At 38.8% G+C, this 19,922-nt stretch overlaps 1 protein-coding gene across 3 annotated transcripts; it reads left to right on the forward strand.

The window, feature by feature from the left end:
- The first annotated feature begins 1,229 nt into the window (after window positions 1-1,229).
- CHST10 (carbohydrate sulfotransferase 10) lies at window positions 1,230-15,472 on the forward strand. Of its 3 annotated transcripts, none has more exons than XM_063304953.1 (6): window positions 1,230-1,768; window positions 7,530-7,668; window positions 8,678-8,775; window positions 9,580-9,814; window positions 12,024-12,129; window positions 14,284-15,472. In XM_063304953.1, the coding sequence occupies exons 2-6, from the start codon at window positions 7,569-7,571 to the stop codon at window positions 14,819-14,821; spliced, it is 1,077 nt and encodes a 358-aa protein (XP_063161023.1). In that variant the 5' UTR covers window positions 1,230-1,768; window positions 7,530-7,568; the 3' UTR covers window positions 14,822-15,472. The 3 variants fall into 3 exon arrangements, with proteins under 3 accessions (XP_063161023.1, XP_063161022.1, XP_063161021.1); XM_063304952.1 differs by having other exon boundaries at window positions 7,533-7,668; XM_063304951.1 differs by lacking the exon at window positions 1,230-1,768 and having other exon boundaries at window positions 7,393-7,668.
- Window positions 15,473-19,922: the final 4,450 nt, after the last annotated feature.

A 19,922-nucleotide genomic window follows, 5' to 3' on the forward strand; every position in this document is an offset into this window, starting at 1 on the left:
CTATTTCCAGGTAAGAAAAGTTGACACATAATTCTTCGTAATTGAACACTTATCTGTCCAATAAGCACAAAAAGAAAGTTTTGATGACTTAACATAACTGTAAAAGCATAAGAGACAAATCAAACATTTCTTAAACCACAAGACCACTGATTCATTGAGATATTCCCATTCTTTATTCTCATGCTCTTGCAAATTGCTAATAGCTGTTGATAAAAAACAATCTTAGGTTTAGAATCTTAAAAACATTTTCCAATAACACAATAATTTTGGGGTTTCCAAAGTTGCTAACACATTATCTCCAAATTATGAGAAGCATTTTGGTTGAGTATATGGCTGTTTGGCAGATTTATGCACCCACAAAAGAACTAGTAACAATAACTTAAAGTATCAAAACCCTTTTCCCTCAAGGTTCTTCAAAAAACAGAAAATTACCTGCAACCTTCAAATTGGAGTTATCCCAAACCATCATTTTTTCATGTGAATAGGAAACAAATCTAAACTTTCCTCCCAATCTTCTAAACATGTCTAGCACCGTGTTTTTCAAGCTTGGCAACTTTAAGATGTGCGGACTTCAACTCCCAGAATTCCCCAGCAGCCTGGGGAATTCTGGGAGTTGAAGTCCGCAGTCTTAAAGTTGCCACGGTTGAGAAACACTGGTCTAGCAGCTGTTAATGCTGGGAAAACAACTAAATCTCAGCAAATAGGGGTGGGGGCAGATCATAACTGGTCTAGGACCAACATGAAACAGGTATCAAACTGCAGGCCCGATGCAGATCCCGGACATTAAAACCCGGAAGAAGATTGTGATTAACTAAACCCAACATGAATCCAGGCTTCAATACTAGAGGACTGTGGGACTTACTCTTGAGGCGCATATAGTGCCATTTATGGGGAAAGCTGTTAATGACGAGCATTTACTTCACTACCAAACGAAACCGGTTTAAGTGATATCTGTCACCAGCCTGCCTCCGTCCAGAGGTCTTAACTTGCTTTAAGAGGCTGCCAAAGGCTGGCTTTGCCGGCAGCGCAGCCCCTGCACCAGCTACACGCACCCGCCTTCCGGGCTGCCACTGAACGGGGCGCCGGCTTCTCCTCCTCCCCTCGCCCGCCCCCTTTGTGGCTGAGTCAGCGCAGCACCGCGAGACGCTTTCCTCCTCCCGCCGCGCAGCCCGTCTGGTGGGCTGCCGCCTCCTCCCTCCCCGCCTTTCTCTTCCTTCCCCGCCCCCTTCGAGGCCAGGCTGCCTGCCCCGGGAGACAGCGCAGGAAGAGGCGCAGCGGAGCTGCCTTGGAGGCAGCGAGGAAGTGGAGACAGCGGGCGCTGGCGTTTCAGCGCGGCCCGGCAACCAGCGCTAAAACGAACACTCAGCTGGGTGGGCCCGGTGTTGCTGGAAGCCGCGGAGACGAGGCGAGCCAAGGGCGATGTAGCTGCAATTGCAGCTGCAGCCGAGCTTGGCTGTCCGTGTGGTCGGCTGTAGGGAGGCTCTTGAGGTGGCCCGGTCGGTAGCGCTACCGGGGCGGCCCTGGAAAGAAGCGAGACGCGCAGTGCGCGGGGCGGACGCGGTGCTGCGTTGCTGAGCAACTCCGGCCAGGGGAGGAGGCTTTTCAGCGCGCCGTCCCCGGCGGCGACAGCAGCTCAGCTGCGATGTAACCCAAGGGAGGCGAGTTGCACGAAGGCCTCCCCTCCAGAAGCGCCGGCCTTCGGCCCTGGGCAAGTGAATGGCTCCTCTTGGCCCCCAAAGGGTTTGGATCGTTTGACCCGTCCTCGGGAGTAAGTATTCGCTTCTCAAGCTCCTTTTGCGACCGGGTGGGGTGGGGTGGCGGGCATCATGAGGGGTTGGTAAGTCGCCTTGGAGGGGGCAGTTACATCGATGACTTCGCGTCGCCACGGTGGGCTCAGTCGTTGCTTTCTCAGCCTAGTTTTCCGAGTTCCCGTAACACAGTGAACCACCAGCTGTCCACATGGGCTGGGTTTAAGTAGCGGGTTAGGCGAAAATGTTTGTGGTTCGGTGAGAGCTGTTACACAGCTCATCCTTGAATTTAAGGTGCGTAAAAGAAACCTACCGAGAGTCCATTCCGAGTATAACACATTTTTTACATAAATGCCATCATGGTCTAAATATGCAGTCCAGATGTAAATTGTGGCTTATAGTTTGGGAACATTTCATTGACTGTTGACAAAACATGCTTTACCTGATTGAATTGACCCGTTTTCTAAACTAATCCAAATAGGTTGAGTTTGATAGTATGCTATATCACAAAAAACCTAACCAAAGTCTACATTAATCAGGCTTCTCCTGTTATACAAATGCTTTACATAGCATGTCCTGAAGCCCCAAATTGGCTCAGTTACTCAGGAAAGGAATCTTTAGTTTCCAATGGAAGGTATGCAGCTTGTGCTATAATTGTGAAAAAAGGGCAGATTCAGTAGTAGGAATTTATAGATTAAACACTTTGTTATATAAATACAATTGCTGAGGAGTGCTTAAATTGCTCGCAGCTTGATGCCAGCTGGGCAGGTCCAGAGAAGATGACTGAAGTCTCATCTTGCAAAGTTATCTGAGATGAGTTTGATACTGTGAGTCCTAAGAAGTATGCAGGGTCCTCTGTAATACAGGCAATCTTTGCTTAGCAATCACAATTGGGACCAGCAACTCCATCACTAAGCAGAAAATGCCATGACCGTGACAGACTTACAATATCACTTCCCATTTGGTCATTAAGTGAGTCACTGCTGTCATTAAGTGAAACATCACATGACTGTGACTTGCAATTTTACTTCACATTCTTCATTTACTGTTGCAAGCCGCTTGGGAAGCATGCAAATAGTGATCATGTGACCATGGGACACTGCAATGGTTGTAAATGTGAGGATTGGTTGCAAAGCGGGGGTTTTTTACACTGATGTAACTTAAAAGAGTCGCTAATTGAGTCAATTGGTAAGTAAGGACTACCTGTATCAGCTCAGCCATCTGTAGTCTGGAACTCTGTCACTCCTAATTAGTAAAAGCCTCCAGGTAGATGACTGGGAGCTGAGGCAGGGTGGTGGTAAACGTGTGCTTCGGAGAGAAAGTGTTACCCTTTTCTTTGAAAGAGGTGGGAAGCCTCCTCAGGAAGCCATCACTTAACTCAGATCTGCTGGACTGGGTAATTATTAATTTATCTCCAACGTCCCCTTTTGGGGCAAGGTTATAGAGACAGGTTTTGGGCTGGAACTCCAGAGATCCCTGGAGGAGCAGATTATCTGGACTCATTTCAGTTTTGGTTCAGCATAGGTAGTCCTTGGCTTACGACGTCAATTGGGACTGGAATTTCCATTGCTAAGTGATATGGTTGTAAAGTTTTTTGTTTTTAATCTTATGGCATAGCAGTTTGGTGTTCATGCTGTTTTTTTCTTGCTGGGAAGTCCTTGTGAGGTCCAGCAGCCAGATGTGTAGACTATTTAGCCGTGACAAGTCACGTTGCCCGGGGTGCACCACGAGGAGGCTAGTCTACATTGCACCAAGTTGGGCTGAGAGAGAGTGCCTGGCCCAAGGTCACCCAGCCGGCTTTCACGCCTAAGGCGGAACTAGAATTCACAGACTCCTGGTTTCTAGCCCAGCACCTTAACCACTAGACCAAACTGGCTCTCTGGTCGTAAAGTGTGACTGCATCGCTTAGCGATGGCAATCCCCGCAGTCCCAGTTGCCATTGTTAACTGAATCCCACAGTTGTTAGGCAAGGCAACTTCCCGCCAGCTTCCCACAACCAAAGTCATTGGAGAAGCTGGCAGGAAGTTGCAAGTCCCAGGCAGGCAGGTAAGTGGCTGCTGCCAGGTTGGGGTTCCTCACACAAAGGGGGTACATGGGGATACACGAGGGTGCAAGGGAGTGTGCAAGAGGAGCAGCACAGCTTGGAGAGGGTGTGTGAAAGGCATGGTGCGGGTTAGGGAGGGTATGTGAGGAGGTCCGTAAGAGGTGCAGTGCTGGTTGCGGAGATGTGTGATGGGGGATGTGAGAGGCACAGTGTGGATCAGGAAAGGTGGGGGGTGCACAAATGGGGAGTGTGAGCACAGAGGGGCTGGCGGAAGGTGCATGGGTGGGAGAGACTTACCCCAGGGACTTGCGACCTTCCCTGCCGTCTTCCCTATTGACTTTCTGGGGAATCTGGCTGGGAAGGTTGCAAATGGCGATTATGTGACCGTGGGGAACTACAACCAGTCATAAGTGCGAACCGGTTGCCAAACGTCCAGATAGCAATCATGTGGCCGCAGGGGTGCTAGGACGGCCAGAACTCTGAGGACTGGTTGTAACCACCACTGGTTCAGTGCAGTCCTTTGAACGGTCACTGAACGAACGGTCGGAGGTCGAGGACTACCTATACACTAATGAGAAGTCAGTTCAGGATGTCTTCAGACTGGCCAGGGTCAAGCACCAGGTAGGGGGTGGTCAGGCTTGGCCCAGAGCTGCTCGGCTTCATCAGGGTGGCTGCCTCATGCAATGTAGCAGGCCTGAAATAGAGCAGGGCGCAAGGTGGGGACTGAGGGCATGGGAGTGAAGCCAACACAAGGCAGCCAGTGACCCCTGAGACGGGCAACTCAGTATACACTGTATATTGCATATATTACTTTGTCCTTAGCATATTACTGAATTGAGAACTAGAATGTATTTTATTAAAAATTTGGCCTAAGAATTATTTATATGAATCTTACAAAATAATTACAATTATATTTTATTATAATAATTACTGATATTAATTAGAGTTAGTCTAATATGGGCAAGGAAAAGACAACTTGAAACTAATGTACTGTTTTTCTTTGTTTTGGCCTAGAAAACAACTTATCAATCTGAATGACAATTCTTCCTTCAAACATTTGTTTTTTTTTCTCCAGACAGCAGCCTCAAGCAAGATTAACTGGTTTCTTTCCTTCAGAATAGATTTTATGGGGCTCTGAAACTATCAAAGGGCAAACACTAAGTTCATGTTTATCTTCCAGCTTCTGTAAATATAAAAAGGCTCTTGGCTTTGGCTTAAGGACCAAATTGTATTTTCATATAGAGGCAAGTAGCTTGGTGCAAAGGAAGAAGTCCTGCTTCACCACAGGGCCTCCAGCTCCTGTCATGTTCTAGGGACTATTTAAACACAAATTAATATTCTCTTTTCTCCTGCTTTACAGTCCTGGGAAACTCCCACCTGGCTCACAGATCAGCAGTCTCAATCCCAGATTTTGACAGATGGCTAAATCTATGGGTCTAGCCATCATTCAAAATTTGCATCTTTCCCCAGCCCACATTTGGGAGCACAACTGGTGGATGTTTTTCCTGCTGGGTGGTGATGTTTGCAGGTGATTGACGGTGGGAAATAAAGTCAGGGGAATCTATCAGTCACTATCCCTGACTTGTCCTTCAGTAAATCTGCAACAATATTAACTGCCATAGTACTCATGAGGGCTCCGTAAAGTATACTGGCCTGGAGGAAAACACCTGTAATACACTCATGAGGCTGAACCTAATAAGTCATTAGTGGGGACTTGGAATTGGACCTGGCACCACTCCGTATCATTGGATAGTCTGTTCATACAGCACTACAGTACTTTTCTTGTGTTTTTATTTTTGTATGGGGTTTGTTTTATAACATGTTTCCATGTGAGCCACTGAGAGTCGTTTTTGATTGCTGCAGCATATAAATATATTTAATAAATAAACATCTATTGTTTTACTTGAAATTCAATATATTTAATGTCATTTTTGTAAATATATTTTCACTGCAATTAGTACAGGCAGCTTAAGTGATTTTAAGAACAAATGACAAAATATTTCTCAGATTCTGGATGCAAAATGCATTAAGAAATCAATGGAAAAACGGACTACCAATGTGGCTTTGTCTGTGGTTCAGGGAACAATTATCCTCTGGAGTGTGCAATGTCTATCACAAAGTTTTTCCAGTTTTCTTGGAATTGATCAATTTTGGGACAAAAAAATCATCTGAACAAAAATGTTCAAAACTGCCTTCTAATCTATTTATTTCACAGATTCTTGGATCATGCAATCAGAATAGCATAATGCAACACTAACCCTAATAGAAATATTAATACTGTATTCTTACTTCAATCACAACTAGCAAAGCTCTGAATTTCCTAACAAACAAGCGAAGAAATACTGGTGAACTATTAATTTCTTCATGGTATTTTCATTCAGAATCTCCTTTTTTTGTCTCTAAGTGTCAAGTACAGGTAGTCTTCAACTTACTGCCACAATAGGGACCAGAGAATCCATCATTAAGTGGTGCGGTTGTTAAGCAAATCATACGGTTCCCCATTGACTTTGCTTGTTGGAAGCTGGCATAGCTACCACGTGACCCCAGATGCTACAACTGTCATAAATGCATGCTGGTTGCCAAGCACCCAAATTCTGATCATGTGACTGTGGGGACGCTGTGACGGTCCTAAGTGCAAGGACCGGTCATAAGTCACTTTTTTCAGTGCCATCATAACTTCAAACAGTCACTAAACAAATGATTGTAAGTCGAGGACTACCTGTAGATCACCGTAATTCCTATATTATGAAGACCTTCAGCTGCATTGTGACAGTTATGTTACTGATAGAGGGGGTATGTTATATATCTTTCATTGACCAGGGTCCCATTGGGGTTATTCTGAGTAATATATATGATTGCATGGTAATTGGGTTTGAGTTCTGGCAATTAAATAATGTGCTGTTGTCTTTTGCAAATCTGTTGTGAGTGAGCATTGTGCAAACAGCAATGTTGATAGTGTTAATTAAAAACTGATTTATTCATGAGAAGATTGATAACACATCTGTATGTGTTTACAAAATTGTCTAATAATGGGGGAAATGTTTGAAATTAATTGCAAAATTACCTTTCAATTGTAGGAAAATTAGAAGTTATAGAAAGGTGAGTTTAGGGATTCTTTTCTGTCAAGCTGCCTCATCCTTGATAAACTATGCTTCCTTACTTGAATAGCTGAGCTCAGTAGCACCTGCTGTCTAATTCTATAACCTTTAATATTATTGCTAAAGCCTCTATTTCTCCAACATAGTTATTTAAAATTCTCGTTTTAAGAATTATTCAAATTAAGTTCAGGATGGCAGATAATGTTGATAAATCTGAATGTGTATGTCTAACACTAAGTTACCCAGTGAACTTAATAACAAAGAAGGGGAACCTCATTTTTTTTCCCATCCATGCAAAAAAAACACCAAAATTCTAAGCTGCTATATATTACATTCAAGCTTCACTTTATTTTTTACTCTTTCCTCAAGATTTGATCTTTGGTGGGGCATTTCTTTAATTCTCCATGTAGATAAGAACATACTGAAAACCTTGCCCTTTCTGGAGAAAGCCCTTCTGTTTTTAATAATAATAATAATAATATAACAAATAAATAATATATTTTAGGTAGTTTAATGGCTGTTCTGTTAGACCCCTTACTAGTGTATTCTGTATTTTAGAGATCTTTCATTATTTGTAGAGACTTCTCATAAAATAAACAAAAGGGTACACATTAATTTATTTTTGTGGCTTTTAAAAAGCAGAAACTAACAGAAGTTACATGGCTCATATATGACATCATGCACCACCGGTGGCTGCTGTTAGCTGCATGCTTTTGGGTAATATTCATGTTCATGGTTGCTAGCAAGTTCATCACATTGACCTTCAAAGATCCTGAGGGTAAGTTGATCCAACTTAACTCTTATTACTAATGCAAGTTATTGTGAACAATTTTTCTGTCCAAAATAGTGTGAAAGAAATTAAACAGATCTTCTAGTTTTGGTTTTTCCTCCCCATTCATATTTTCATTTCAGAATAAGTCTGCAAGGTAGTTATGAAGCAGCTTGCCTCTGAGTTGCAATAATGAAGTATTTATCTAGCTGACTCCTACTTTTTTCTTTTTTTGTTTTTTCTGCCTTCGTTTTTTGCAAATTTCTAAATGTTGAATATTGCAATTATTGTTTCTTTTGATACTAGACACTGTGTTGGAAAATGAGAGTGAGACACAGATTTGATATGCAACATAGAATTCTGAATACATTTTATATCAAAAAATACAGATACTGAATTATTTTGGCATATCTGTTCATTTTGTGTACAGTCTCATTTTCAAATTAACATGTGAAGTAGTACTTGGGTATAGAAGTTAGAATCATTTATATCCTTTCCTGTATGGAAGGTTTTTGCTTAGCTCAAGTATTAGATACCCTACCCCTGTTCCCTTTCACAGACTAAGTGAATGATTTTAATGTGTTGGAAGCACCATACCAAGTTACTGTCTTCCAACTTATTTTGCAACAATTACATGATTTTGTGAGGTTTTCCTTTTTTATGCTCCTCCCTAGTCTAAAATTCAGTCCCTAAGGTAAAATGACATCTTTTCAGACCTAGTTTAAGGAACAACACAAACATAATTGTCTGGGAATTTGGGGGAGTTATCGTCCCAATGCATCTGGATGACATGTTTGAGAAAGCTGGTTTACAGATGTCATTGTCTACACTAAGGCTTTCCAAACCACGGTATTCGATTTTTTAAATCATTTGTATTCCATTTAAAATCTTGAATTACAGCCTAATTAGAAGTGCAACTTAATTATAATTAAATAATTGCAATCAATTAAATTGTTGATGCAGTATTAAAAAAAAGAAAAGGTTGCTTTTCTTCAGTTATTCTGTTTTCCTTGTCTAGTGCACAGTGCCAAGCAAGAGTCGTTAATACTGACAGCTGTAACTGAAGTAGGAAACGGTCCCGTAACAAAAGAGAAGAGGCTGCCTGGACAGTTTCAGGTATATAGCAGTGAAAGGTCAAAAGGCTAAATAAATAGTATGGCTGCACAGTTCTTCTGTGTCACATTTTATTGTGTTAGATTCTAACTGGTTCCTGGAACCAGTCAGCCTAATACCTATAGGGATTTATTTTTAAAAGCTATTTTGGTATTGTTTTATGAATTAAAAATTTGTTACGTTATTGGATTATATTCCCATTTTAAAAAGCAAAATTTTACATTTCTGTATATAATTGGGGACACAATCCTAAGCATGCTTACCTGGGAATCAACTCTGTTGAACATAATATAACTAGATTGGAGTGCCACCTTCTGTAGCAGCTTTTAGAATTCATTTAGAAGTTCTGAAAGCTTCCAAGTTGTACTTCCAGTTAACCATTTAAATTTACAAATTGAAAATATTGAAAAACTACATTTTATAACATTTTTGCATTATTTTTATTTTTATCAATAAAGCAAAAACAATCTTCCTTTTTCCATGATGCAGAAAAAATATTCATTTTAGTCTGCATTTAGAATATTGTTCAGTTTGTGTTCCCCATTTATTTGTAAATTTCACTCAATATCTAAAATTTTGTTTTATTTCTGTAGTGATGAAATCAAACTGAAATGATACTTTGCATCATCTTGACAGAAGCAGCTATTTCAAAAGATGACAAAATGTAATACCAGCAGAAAGACAATACTGACCTTTGGAAACCTTGTATACATTTGAATAACAGATTTTCTTGTACGAGTTGAACACTGAAATGCAAAATTATTTTTGTTCTTCTCTTCTGCCTGCCCCATCCCTTTTTATATCAAGACAATAGGAAAAGGTCTATCTGAAGACCTTGTACATGAAGGCCTGGTCCATATGGAGAGGCTTGATCTACTCAGGAATGTCTGCCAAGATGCATCTCTGAAAAACCTCACCCATACTACTGTTTCTAAGTTTGTTTTGGACCGAATTTTTGTGTGTGACAAGCACAAGATCCTCTTCTGTCAAACTCCAAAAGTTGGCAACACTCAGTGGAAGAAAGTCTTGATTGTTTTAAATGGTACTTAGTTAACTTTTAAAGTCTCAAATGTGTGTGTACTTAGACAAAGAAAGATTTCAAAAATTTCTACCAGCAAAATATAAAAATAATATTCTGTAGAATAAATTTTTATTTTGGCATTTTATATTTTGTCTAGCTGAAAGCTACTTCAAATATCCTACCCTTCCAGTCTAGCTGTTCCACTTATATGTATCATTGCCCACTAAAAAGAACTTTGCATATTGGCTTCCTGTCTTGGTTTTATCGTGGAAATGATTGCGTGCTGAGATTAATCAAGAAGTTATACTCTGCTTTCTCTTAACCTTCTATAATTAGACAACTAAGGTATCACCAGTATTCCCAAAATTCTTCACAGCATAAAATTTGATCAAAATACAGGTTGGAGATAAGGGAGGAAAGGAAAAAGAAAAGGATTGCAAAAATGTTTGCAGCATGTTCCCCCATTCTAAATTCTACTGGAAAATGATGGTTCCCACTGCCAGAATGAATACAAAATAATGGTTACCTTAAATTTAGAGCGTAGATCAAATTTTTAGAATTATGCAACCCTGTTTAAGGAAAATACACAGATTCTTTGGGGAAGCTACTCATATTCCCATAGAAAACGGTGTTGAATAAATTCGCTCTATCTTCAACAGAATTTGCTCTGAAAACCTAATTTAAAAATTAAGATTCCTGATGAGTTTAGGTAGCTAAGTCTAATATGTTTTAGTAAAGCCTTTGTTTTAATTCAAACTACAACTGATTATTTCTGACTCTTCTCAGCTTTTTTTTTTAAATAAATAAACTGAATTGGGAGTTGCAGTTAATTCAAGTCTTTTTGCTAGCTTGGGGAATGCATGTGTTTCTCTAGAAGTGCAACACTTAGGCCTGGAATTTTGTCTGTTCAAGCTGAGATTTATTTTAAATCACATGAGTAGTAGCAGCACATCTACCTCAGATATATATAACAAAGGGTGTCAGGCAGCCTGTCCTACTTTGAAGGAACAGATAATCCTTTAGTTTATCCCATTATCTTTGAATTCCATTTTGAATTATTTATAAAATTTAGATAACCTTTGCTCTCCTGATCAGAGTAAATTATAAACAAGAATAAAACAGTTTAAAAAATAACAAGAAAAACTCTTATTAGAAGCCACTGTAAAACACAATAATAAAATTTTAATTTATAGTTGCACCTTTGAAGTTAATAGAAAACAAAGTAGACAATGGGACAGGCTTACCTTTATTACGTTATTAAATGAGCTCAATTCCATGTGGCTATTATGTGAAAGACAACATTGCTTAGAAATAGTGGGCTTTGGGGGCTATAATTGAAATATGGTAAGGTCATCTGTTGATGGGATTGCTTCTGGTAGTGGAACTGAATGGGTAATTCCTGCTCCCTCAGAATCTTTCCTAAGGGTTGGAGACCCTTTTGGAGCAGATGGGAGGATGACAGTTGTAGTTAGATGTAAAGAAGAAAGTCCTAGTTTGCAAGCAGACTTCCACAATATTGGATTTTGACCTAAGGACAAGAAACTTGATTATTGAACTACACGTATGTTTGTATTCTGACTTACGTACTCTTCAGACATAAAGCTGTAAGGAAGAGTTATACCTAACTGCAATTTACAGGTAGTATGAAATCACAGAACTGGCTAATCATGTGTCAGTGTTAGGGATCTGGCTTTCTGCTCATATCTTAAAAAATAGTATAACTGACCCACTATACTTTGGGGTCCAGCTGTTCCAGTTCCAGCAATCGGTCAGACTTGAGGATAAAATACCTTCCACAACTAGAATGTTATGGTCTGGCCGTGCTGACTTATGTAAAAGATTACACCAATATACAGACTCCAGGAATCTTTGTATGGAACCCCTACATTGTTACAACACTGGAGAACTGTTTTCATGATGAAAATAATTCACTGAGCTTTCCATTTTTTATAAAGCAATTTGGGAGCTCAGGCCTGGGTTATAGGGGGGTGAGAAACTTACAGCAATATCAGGACTGTAGACTGGACTGAGAAGTAGAAAACATCCCAGATGTAGGTAGCAGCAAACTGCTTGATGGACATTTCTATGAAGTTACCAAATCCGGACTTGTGTTTACCTTTTTTACCTAACAGCAGAAATAAATGATAATATGATAACCACCAGTGTAGATCATAATAGGAATAGACTGAAAGGTGCCATTGTAAAAGTGAGTTCTAACTTATTTCCTCAGGAGCTTTTCCTTCCATAGAGGAGATCCCCGAAAACATTGTGCATGACCATGAGAAGAATGGTCTTCCACGCTTATCTTCCTTCAGTGATTCTGAAATTAAAAAAAGGTAAGAAGTAATTTGGTGTGTCTTTGAAGAGTCTTTTCAGTATGACAATCTCATCTTTGCTCACTTGATTATTTGTGCACTGTTTGTGATTATTATTTATTTAAATGTATTATAGCTGCCCATTCCATAGACTCTTAATAAAGGCAATAAACAGAGCAGGCTTTATCACTCTGAATAGTGAATTGTGTTGTCTCTGTATAGGCTGACAGTTGTATAAAAACCATTAAAATTGGCAGCAAAGGCCAGTATACCATAAAATCCCATTTTTATAATTGTCGCATTTCACATCTTGGCTTTAGAAGACGAAGTAGCAGTATTGTATTGGTATGGGTAAGATTTCTAAGAATTCATGTGGAAACAAGGATGTAGCAACCTCTCCCTACACATAAAAACACACATACCATTAGCAGCAGCTGTTCTGTGAGAACAAACTTTGGAGAAAAGGTTCCAGTTATTACTTTGTTTTTTAAAAAGTAATAATTCTTAATCTTGATAATGAATGGTATTCACAAGTGGCCTTGATAGCATTTACATCTTAAAAATAGGATATAACTCTGAAAAATAATTTGAATACGGGTAGTCCTCGTTTAAGTGACTACAATTGGGACCAGCTACTTGGTTGTTAAGTGAAGTGGTTGTTAAGTGAAACGGTAACAGTGCTTATGATCTTACTTCAGCTTTCCTTTGCTTTACAGACCTGCAAAGGTCATAAATGCAAGGATTGGTTGTAAAGTTACTTTTTCATCACTGTCGTAACTGGGAACAGTTGCTAAGCAAGGACTACCTGTATAGTCTTGAGAACAGGACTAGAAGAAAAAATATATGTTGAGATACTATCATTTTTGTCACCTCTTTAAATAGTCTTTTAAGGACTCCACTTGTATTGTTTTAGGGGACTGCATTTCATCTCATCTCGGTGGATTCATTTTTTGCAATTATTTGCATGCCAGCTATTTTAGCAGATGCATTAAGTGAACATATTTTGGTTCAGTGATAGGAGTTGCCTATGCACTTTGTTGAACAGATTTACAAGACACACAATAAGGGGCATAATGAGTAAATCTGTCTTGCTGACAAATTCCTGTCAAGCTTTTTGGCTACTGCCTAACACTGATTCTTTCCAAACACTGTTCTCATGGAGCTCTCTTTAACAAGATCTATTGAAAAGAAAAGGATAGTGTTGTCAGAATTTCAGCCACTGAACTATTCTGCATTTAGAACCAATATATACCTGCACGCAAGGCAGAATCTCCTTGATTTTCTTTCTGAGAGCCTTCCTGTAATCTTGCAAGGAGGTGGATCTTTTCACTGACAATGGAGAAGCTAGCAGTTGTTTACATAACAATTCTCCCTAATCTTCGTCAGTCTGGGAACCAGCTACAGGTAGTCCTTGTTCAGCAACCATTTGAAGTTACGATGGTGCTGAATGAGGGTACTTATGACCATTCATCGTAGTTGCGGCCATAGCAGTGTCCCATGGTCATGTGATTATTATTCAGGCACTTGGCAACCAGCACACAGTTACAGTGGTCACAGCTTCCTGCAGTCACTTGATCACCATTTGCGACCTTCACTGCTAGCTTCCAACAAGCAAAGTCAATGGAGAAGCTAGCAGGAGGTCGCAAGTGGCAATCATGCGATCGTGGGATGCTGTGACCGCACAGGAATTGCCTAATGACAGCAACTGGAATTGCTGTACCTACCGTTGTAAGTCGGCATGGTCATGTGACATCATGTTTTATGATCGCGTCACTTAGTGACAGTTGCGGGTCCCAATTACATTGTTAAGCAAGGACTACCTGCATTATAATACTATTCTGTCATTAGGTGAACATAACTGGAAGCAATCAAAGATCTTAATTTTGTGAAGGCTTCTCAGCTGAACAGTATGTAAAATGATTAGCAGCAAAATAAATACATTCTTTTAAAATTTCCCTAATAAATACATTTAACCTTTGTCTGCACTACTTAAACTGTTTAAGTTATTAGAAGGCTATTCATAAAGTCACTATGTGATGCCTCAGTTGCACAGCACTGCTACTGTAGACATCAGGAAAGTAGCATGTAGGGACAAATCACTGATATTAGATGTGAATTTTCAGTAAATAACTTAAAATGCTATCTACAACTTTTTTTCCTATGTTTTCCATTTAGACTGAAACGGTACTTCAAGTTCTTTATTGTAAGAGACCCTTTTGAGAGGCTTATTTCTGCATTTAAGGATAAATTTGTCCACAATCCTAGATTTGAACCTTGGTATAGACATGAGATTGCTCCTGGAATTATTCGGAAATACAGAAAGAATCGCACTGAGACTAAAGGGCTGCAGTTTGAGGACTTTGTGCGCTACTTGGGTGATCCAAATCATCGATGGCTAGATATACAATTTGGAGATCATATAATTCATTGGGTAACCTATGTTGAACTCTGTGCCCCCTGTGAAATAACATATAGTGTAATTGGACATCATGAAACTTTGGAGGAAGACGCACCGTACATCTTAAAGGAAGCAGGAATAGACCATCTGGTGTCTTATCCTACAATCCCTCCAGGCATAACAATATATAACAAAACTAAGGTGGAGCACTATTTTTCAGGAATAAGCAAGAGAGACATAAGGCGCCTTTATGCCCGCTTTGAAGGAGATTTTAATCTTTTTGGCTATCAAGAACCAGATTTTCTACTAAACTAATATCTAGAAATTCTGGACAAATATATCTAGCTGATTAAAACTTAACTATAAACATATACTACGTAACTGAGGCTCATATTGTTGTACCTTTTCTAGATTTTTCTGATCGTTCCTTCTATTTGTTGAACATTTTCAATAGGAGCCACAAAGGACTGCCAATTACCCACTAAAAAAAGTATTACTACTTGACATTGCAATATGCTACAGGCAAAAATTACTAAGAAAATGTCAGACATTCCTCTTTCCTTAGCCAATAGAGAATGAATGGACCAGTAATCTGTAAAAAAAAAAACTTGTTATGAATACAAAACAAAACATTTAGAAAATGGCGGGAAATATTGTTTATGTAAATGGCCTAAGGACATGGATATGAAACTTACAAATCTATGGAGGCCAAAAAAATTGGTAAGTATTACATAATTAAAAGACTCCAGATCCTACTGTGGAATCAATCTGAAAGTCTTTATTCTTTTGCTGTAGTTTTGTGATGATTGCTTACTGCTCTTCATTCAGGAGATAACAGTTGCGTGGATTTTAACTTATAACCTCTTGAGTTATGAGATCAGAAATCTTTTGCAAGAGAAGTTATTGAACCCATTGAAGAAATTTTAGAGAACATTAAAATGATTCTTCATTTGCTGAATAAATATATGCCAATATTGACTGCATATTTTACCAGGATCATTAATTTATGCATTTTGCCATGGTCTGCCTGCCCCATCCCCCAGTGGTGCTATCATAAAGCCTTGAAGAGTTGCCACAATAAATTAGATCAGTGTTCCATTCAAACCTAGTATCTTATTCTTGGCATTTTTTAATTTTAGAATACCCGTACATACAAATGGGGCAGCGAGCTACCATACATATGTTTAATTCATGTGCAGCATATTACATAAGACATTTTTGATCTCTAAAATCTTTATCTTATACAACAGATTACAAAACTGATATAAACATATGTGCCATGTTGCATCATATTCATAATGAGGCATAATTCCATCCCTATGCCCAATAATTTATATGGAGTTTTCACAATCGGCCACCAGATTTGGTAGAGTCTTATTTTAGCTTCAGAAAATTATTAAATTATTGAACCTTTCCCCCCAAATACTCCTCTCACATTTTTCAAATGAGTTTCTCTTAATCCTTTCAAAGCAGAACCTGCCATATAAAACCATCAATGAATAAACAGCCAGTTTAATCCAAAATATTAATGTGTGTGTACACAATTTATGGAAATGTTAATACAAAATGTAAATGCCCAGGCCTGTAATAGTGTAATGTGTGTGTGTGTTGTTTCTGTTGGATAAAGAAGACTTTAAGTTCACCAGCAATAAAATCTTCCAGTTGATGCCTTTGTTCCCTTGGGTTTCCAGGAGGAACAAACACTTAAATTTTAGTTAGCACTATGTCAAAAAGTAAATTTGGGGTAACACTTTACTTGCTGTGTTAAGGTCTTAATGACCTTGGCTAGAATGGTTGAAATTAAGAGAAAATCTATTAAACTGACTGTAGTATAATTCTCAAGGAGTTTTGTATTTGTAAACTTGAAAAAAAATCAGTGCCAAAACTGCTCCTCCCTATGAAATAAAGACTGTATTAGTGAGAGCTAATCTCAGAAGGATTTCTAAAGACAGCCATTCTACACAATATATAAACAGAGGTGGTGGAATTTCAAATGTAGGGCTACAGCCAATGTTGGGTGAGCATAGTTGGGCTTGTACAACAGCTTGGTTCTTTCATCTCCCCTGCTTGTAAATAAGGTATGCAGTAAATGCTCTCCAAGCCTTGCACAGCAAATTTGGTGAGGTGGAATATCTGGGGGCTGTAGAAGGAAATGTAATTTTCCTGTAGACAGTATCATTACATTAAACTGTAACAAATTGTTCTGTTTTATAATCTTCCCATCTCTGACTGTAGCACATCAGGAGAAAGCTTTAATTTTTAGTGTCATAATCTTTTCTCTGTGTGTTGTTTTGTTTTGTTTTGCCTTCTGGTCAGTCTGGACTCCTGGTGACCAGATGGAGATGTCTTAGCAGTTTTTTTGGCAACGTTTTTGAGAATTGATTTGCCCTTGCCTTCTTCGTAGGGCTAACAGCTGGCTTCGTGCCCAAGGCAGGACTAGAACTCAGCCTCCTGGTTTCTAGCCCAGTGCCTTTAATTACAATAAACTGGCTCTTCTTCTGTGATTAGAGAGAGCATTTAAAATAAACCCTGCATAGATTACTACCATTTTTATTCTGCAATGTGTAGGATGGCTTAAATTTATGTATTGTGAAGTATGGGGTATTTTTCATGTGGATCTTTTCCTGACAGATCCCTGTTCTGTGTAGGAAAATTACATATTAAATTGTGTGCATGAGTGGAAAGCGTGTGTGTGTGCATACTGCCACATGCACATATACTTGCAGCTTTCCTTTACAAAAGTAATATTTCTATAAAAATTATTCTACATGAAGCTGTCCTTACTATTATTAGCAAAAAAATGTGACAAAACTTAAATCCTCTTGTTCTTCTTGTTGAGAAAGAAAGAATATTTATAAGATCTTTGACATGGTAAGATTAAGGTTATTTTTATATGAAGTGGTAGGAGAAAATATGTTTATCTATTTCAGGACTAATGAGCTGATCAAGTTACCTCTCTGCTGAATTAAAATGTAACAATATGAGAAATGTGTAGTAAATTAAGGCCTTAAAAACTAGTTCTAATAAAAAAGTGAATTTTCCCTTCCTTCTCTCTAATTGCCCAGAATATATTGAACTGTATGTCTCTGTTCTCGAAATAAATATGAAATAAAATCCAGGTGATCATATTTATGCTGGAAATAATCTTTTTTTGTGGTTCTTCTTCAACTACTTCCCCTTACAAAAGATGCGGGCAGCAACTTTCAAAGTAGCGTATTCTGCCTCTCAAGGATGGGAGAGAAGCATATCAATGTTGGTGTGTGGATGAATTTGGTGACATTGCTTCACACTCAATAAATGAAACCCAGTTAATTTGAGCTTTGTTTTCCCCACTTTGTCCTAAAAATCAGTATAAGTCTCTTAAATATATAAATAAATAATGTATACAAGCAGAGCCCTCGCTCAATGACACCCAACTAATTTTATGTAGTCCTAAATGTTCATAGACTTGTGACCCAGAAGTCAAATTCTGATAGCCTCAACCACTTGACCAGTTTCAGATTTATATTGCATTTCTTTATTCTTTATTACATTTGTACTCTGCTGCGATGAATTCACCCTTCGATGTCTTACACATAAACTGAATTTAAAACATCTATGGTAAGCTTAAAAACAAAAAACTTCATAAAGTAAAATTTTAGAAAAGAAAAAAACAGTTCCAAACAGGTTGAAATGCTCTCTGGAGCAGCACCATCTTCTTCTTTGAAAAGGCACTCAGGGATAGCACCTACCTGATACCTACAGGGAAGCTCTTCCAGAAGATTGGTGCTACTGCTGAAAAGCACCTCCTTGTTTCAGCTCCCTTTAGTTTCCAGTGGTGGGGCACTAGGCGTAGTTTTCCCTAGGTGATTTAACAGGTTGGACCAATCAGGGTTGGAAAAGGACCTTATAGTCAAAACCAGCCCTTTAAATTCCAACCAGAAGCTGACTGATAGCCAGTGCAGTACAACTTCTTTGCAATTTACATATTAATATTTCCCCTGAGATACATGGCACTTCAAATGTTCACCTACAAGTACCCACTATATGCCATGTTTCTGAGGTTGTTGGAGCTTAAATTCAGTAAACTTCAGAGGGTCAAAGGTTGCTCATCCTATAGGAGCATAGCTGATGAGCAAAGGAAAGACATGCCGGGAAATTTTCTTTGTCATGACTAAAGGTTTTTATATCAATGTCCATAATGGAACTATTCCAAGTATTGATGAAATCAGAATATATCTACTTTTGATGTGCTTTTTCTTACTGCTTTCATCCTATCTGCTGCCACATTAGGTAGATTTAATTAACATGTGCTGGTCTAATTATCTCACCCAATTCTCATCTGTTGTAACTGCTTAAGGCACTTTCTGCCTATTGTCACCAGAGCCAGAAATGTAACCATGAACTCATCATAGTAGCAGTTTGCCTTGTGGTGAAGAGGCTGTCTTTCCAAATCAGGCACTTAGAAGAGCTGACTCACTTAAGGCTACAATGCTACCAAGTGCTTTCTCTGCTTTTTTTTAACCAATGATGCTGCCTGTTGTTCAGTACCAGTAATGCTCAATTACTTTCTTGTTAGTGACCAAAACAAAGGAATAAAAATTGCTCAAAAGGAAAAAAAATCTAGGCAAATCTAGTGAAACCTTATGACGAGCAACAACACTTCAGTGGACTGTAGGATGGAATCAGGTTTAATCATACTTAGAGTAAATCGGAATCAATAAGATTTGATAAGAGGAGATCTCCTTAACATAATGATCTAATCTGTGTGCAACACTTTCAAGCATTTTGTTTTAGTAATGCCTAAACGGCACATCATAATGCAACTATGTGAAGTATGCTTCATGTGCAAGCTGTTTCTATGGACAGTTCCCGTAACATCCTTGAGCCTGTTTCTCCTTTTCCATACCTTTGTAACTATCAAAAACTTGGTTGGCTGTTCCAAGAAAGAAAATCACCTACCCTACAAAGCTTTTGTAAATTGGAGGAGTTACTTCTTGCTTTCTAAACTTTGATGAATAACTAAGATTACAATCTCATACCAATTTATCTGAAAAGAAGTCCTATTTAACTGAATAGATTCTATATTGGATTGTACTATAAAGCCTGCAGGTTAGCTCATTTTAAAAAAATGTAAACCCATTGTGAGTTGCTATATTTTATGGATTAGCTTATGAAGGTATTTTTACAGTCATTTTAAGGATGCCAGTTTTAAATATACATTTTGCAGTTGTTGGATTTTGTATTTTGAACCTCTAGATTGGCAATTTTTTTTTTAATCCATTCAATTGTGTCCGATTTTCAGAGACTGCCTGGACAAGTCTCTGCAGTTTTCTTGGCAAGGTTTTTCAGAAGTGGTTTGCCATTGCCTCCTTCCTACAGCTGAGAGAAAGTGACTGGCCCAAGGTCACCCAGCTGGCTTTGTGCTGAAGGTGGG

The sequence above is a fragment of the Candoia aspera genome, chromosome 5 (assembly GCF_035149785.1).
Source record: "Candoia aspera isolate rCanAsp1 chromosome 5, rCanAsp1.hap2, whole genome shotgun sequence".
NCBI classification, from domain to species: domain Eukaryota; kingdom Metazoa; phylum Chordata; class Lepidosauria; order Squamata; family Boidae; genus Candoia; species Candoia aspera.

Coding starts and splice junctions, on each gene's coding strand:
- CHST10 (XM_063304953.1), top strand. CDS start 7,569: ATGCACCACCGGTGGCTGCTGTTAGCTGCATGCTTTTGGGTAATATTC. Junction 8,776..9,579: donor GGCTGCCTGGACAGTTTCAG/GTATATAGCAGT, acceptor TTTTATATCAAG/ACAATAGGAAAAGGTCTATC. Junction 12,130..14,283: donor GATTCTGAAATTAAAAAAAG/GTAAGAAGTAAT, acceptor TTTTCCATTTAG/ACTGAAACGGTACTTCAAGT.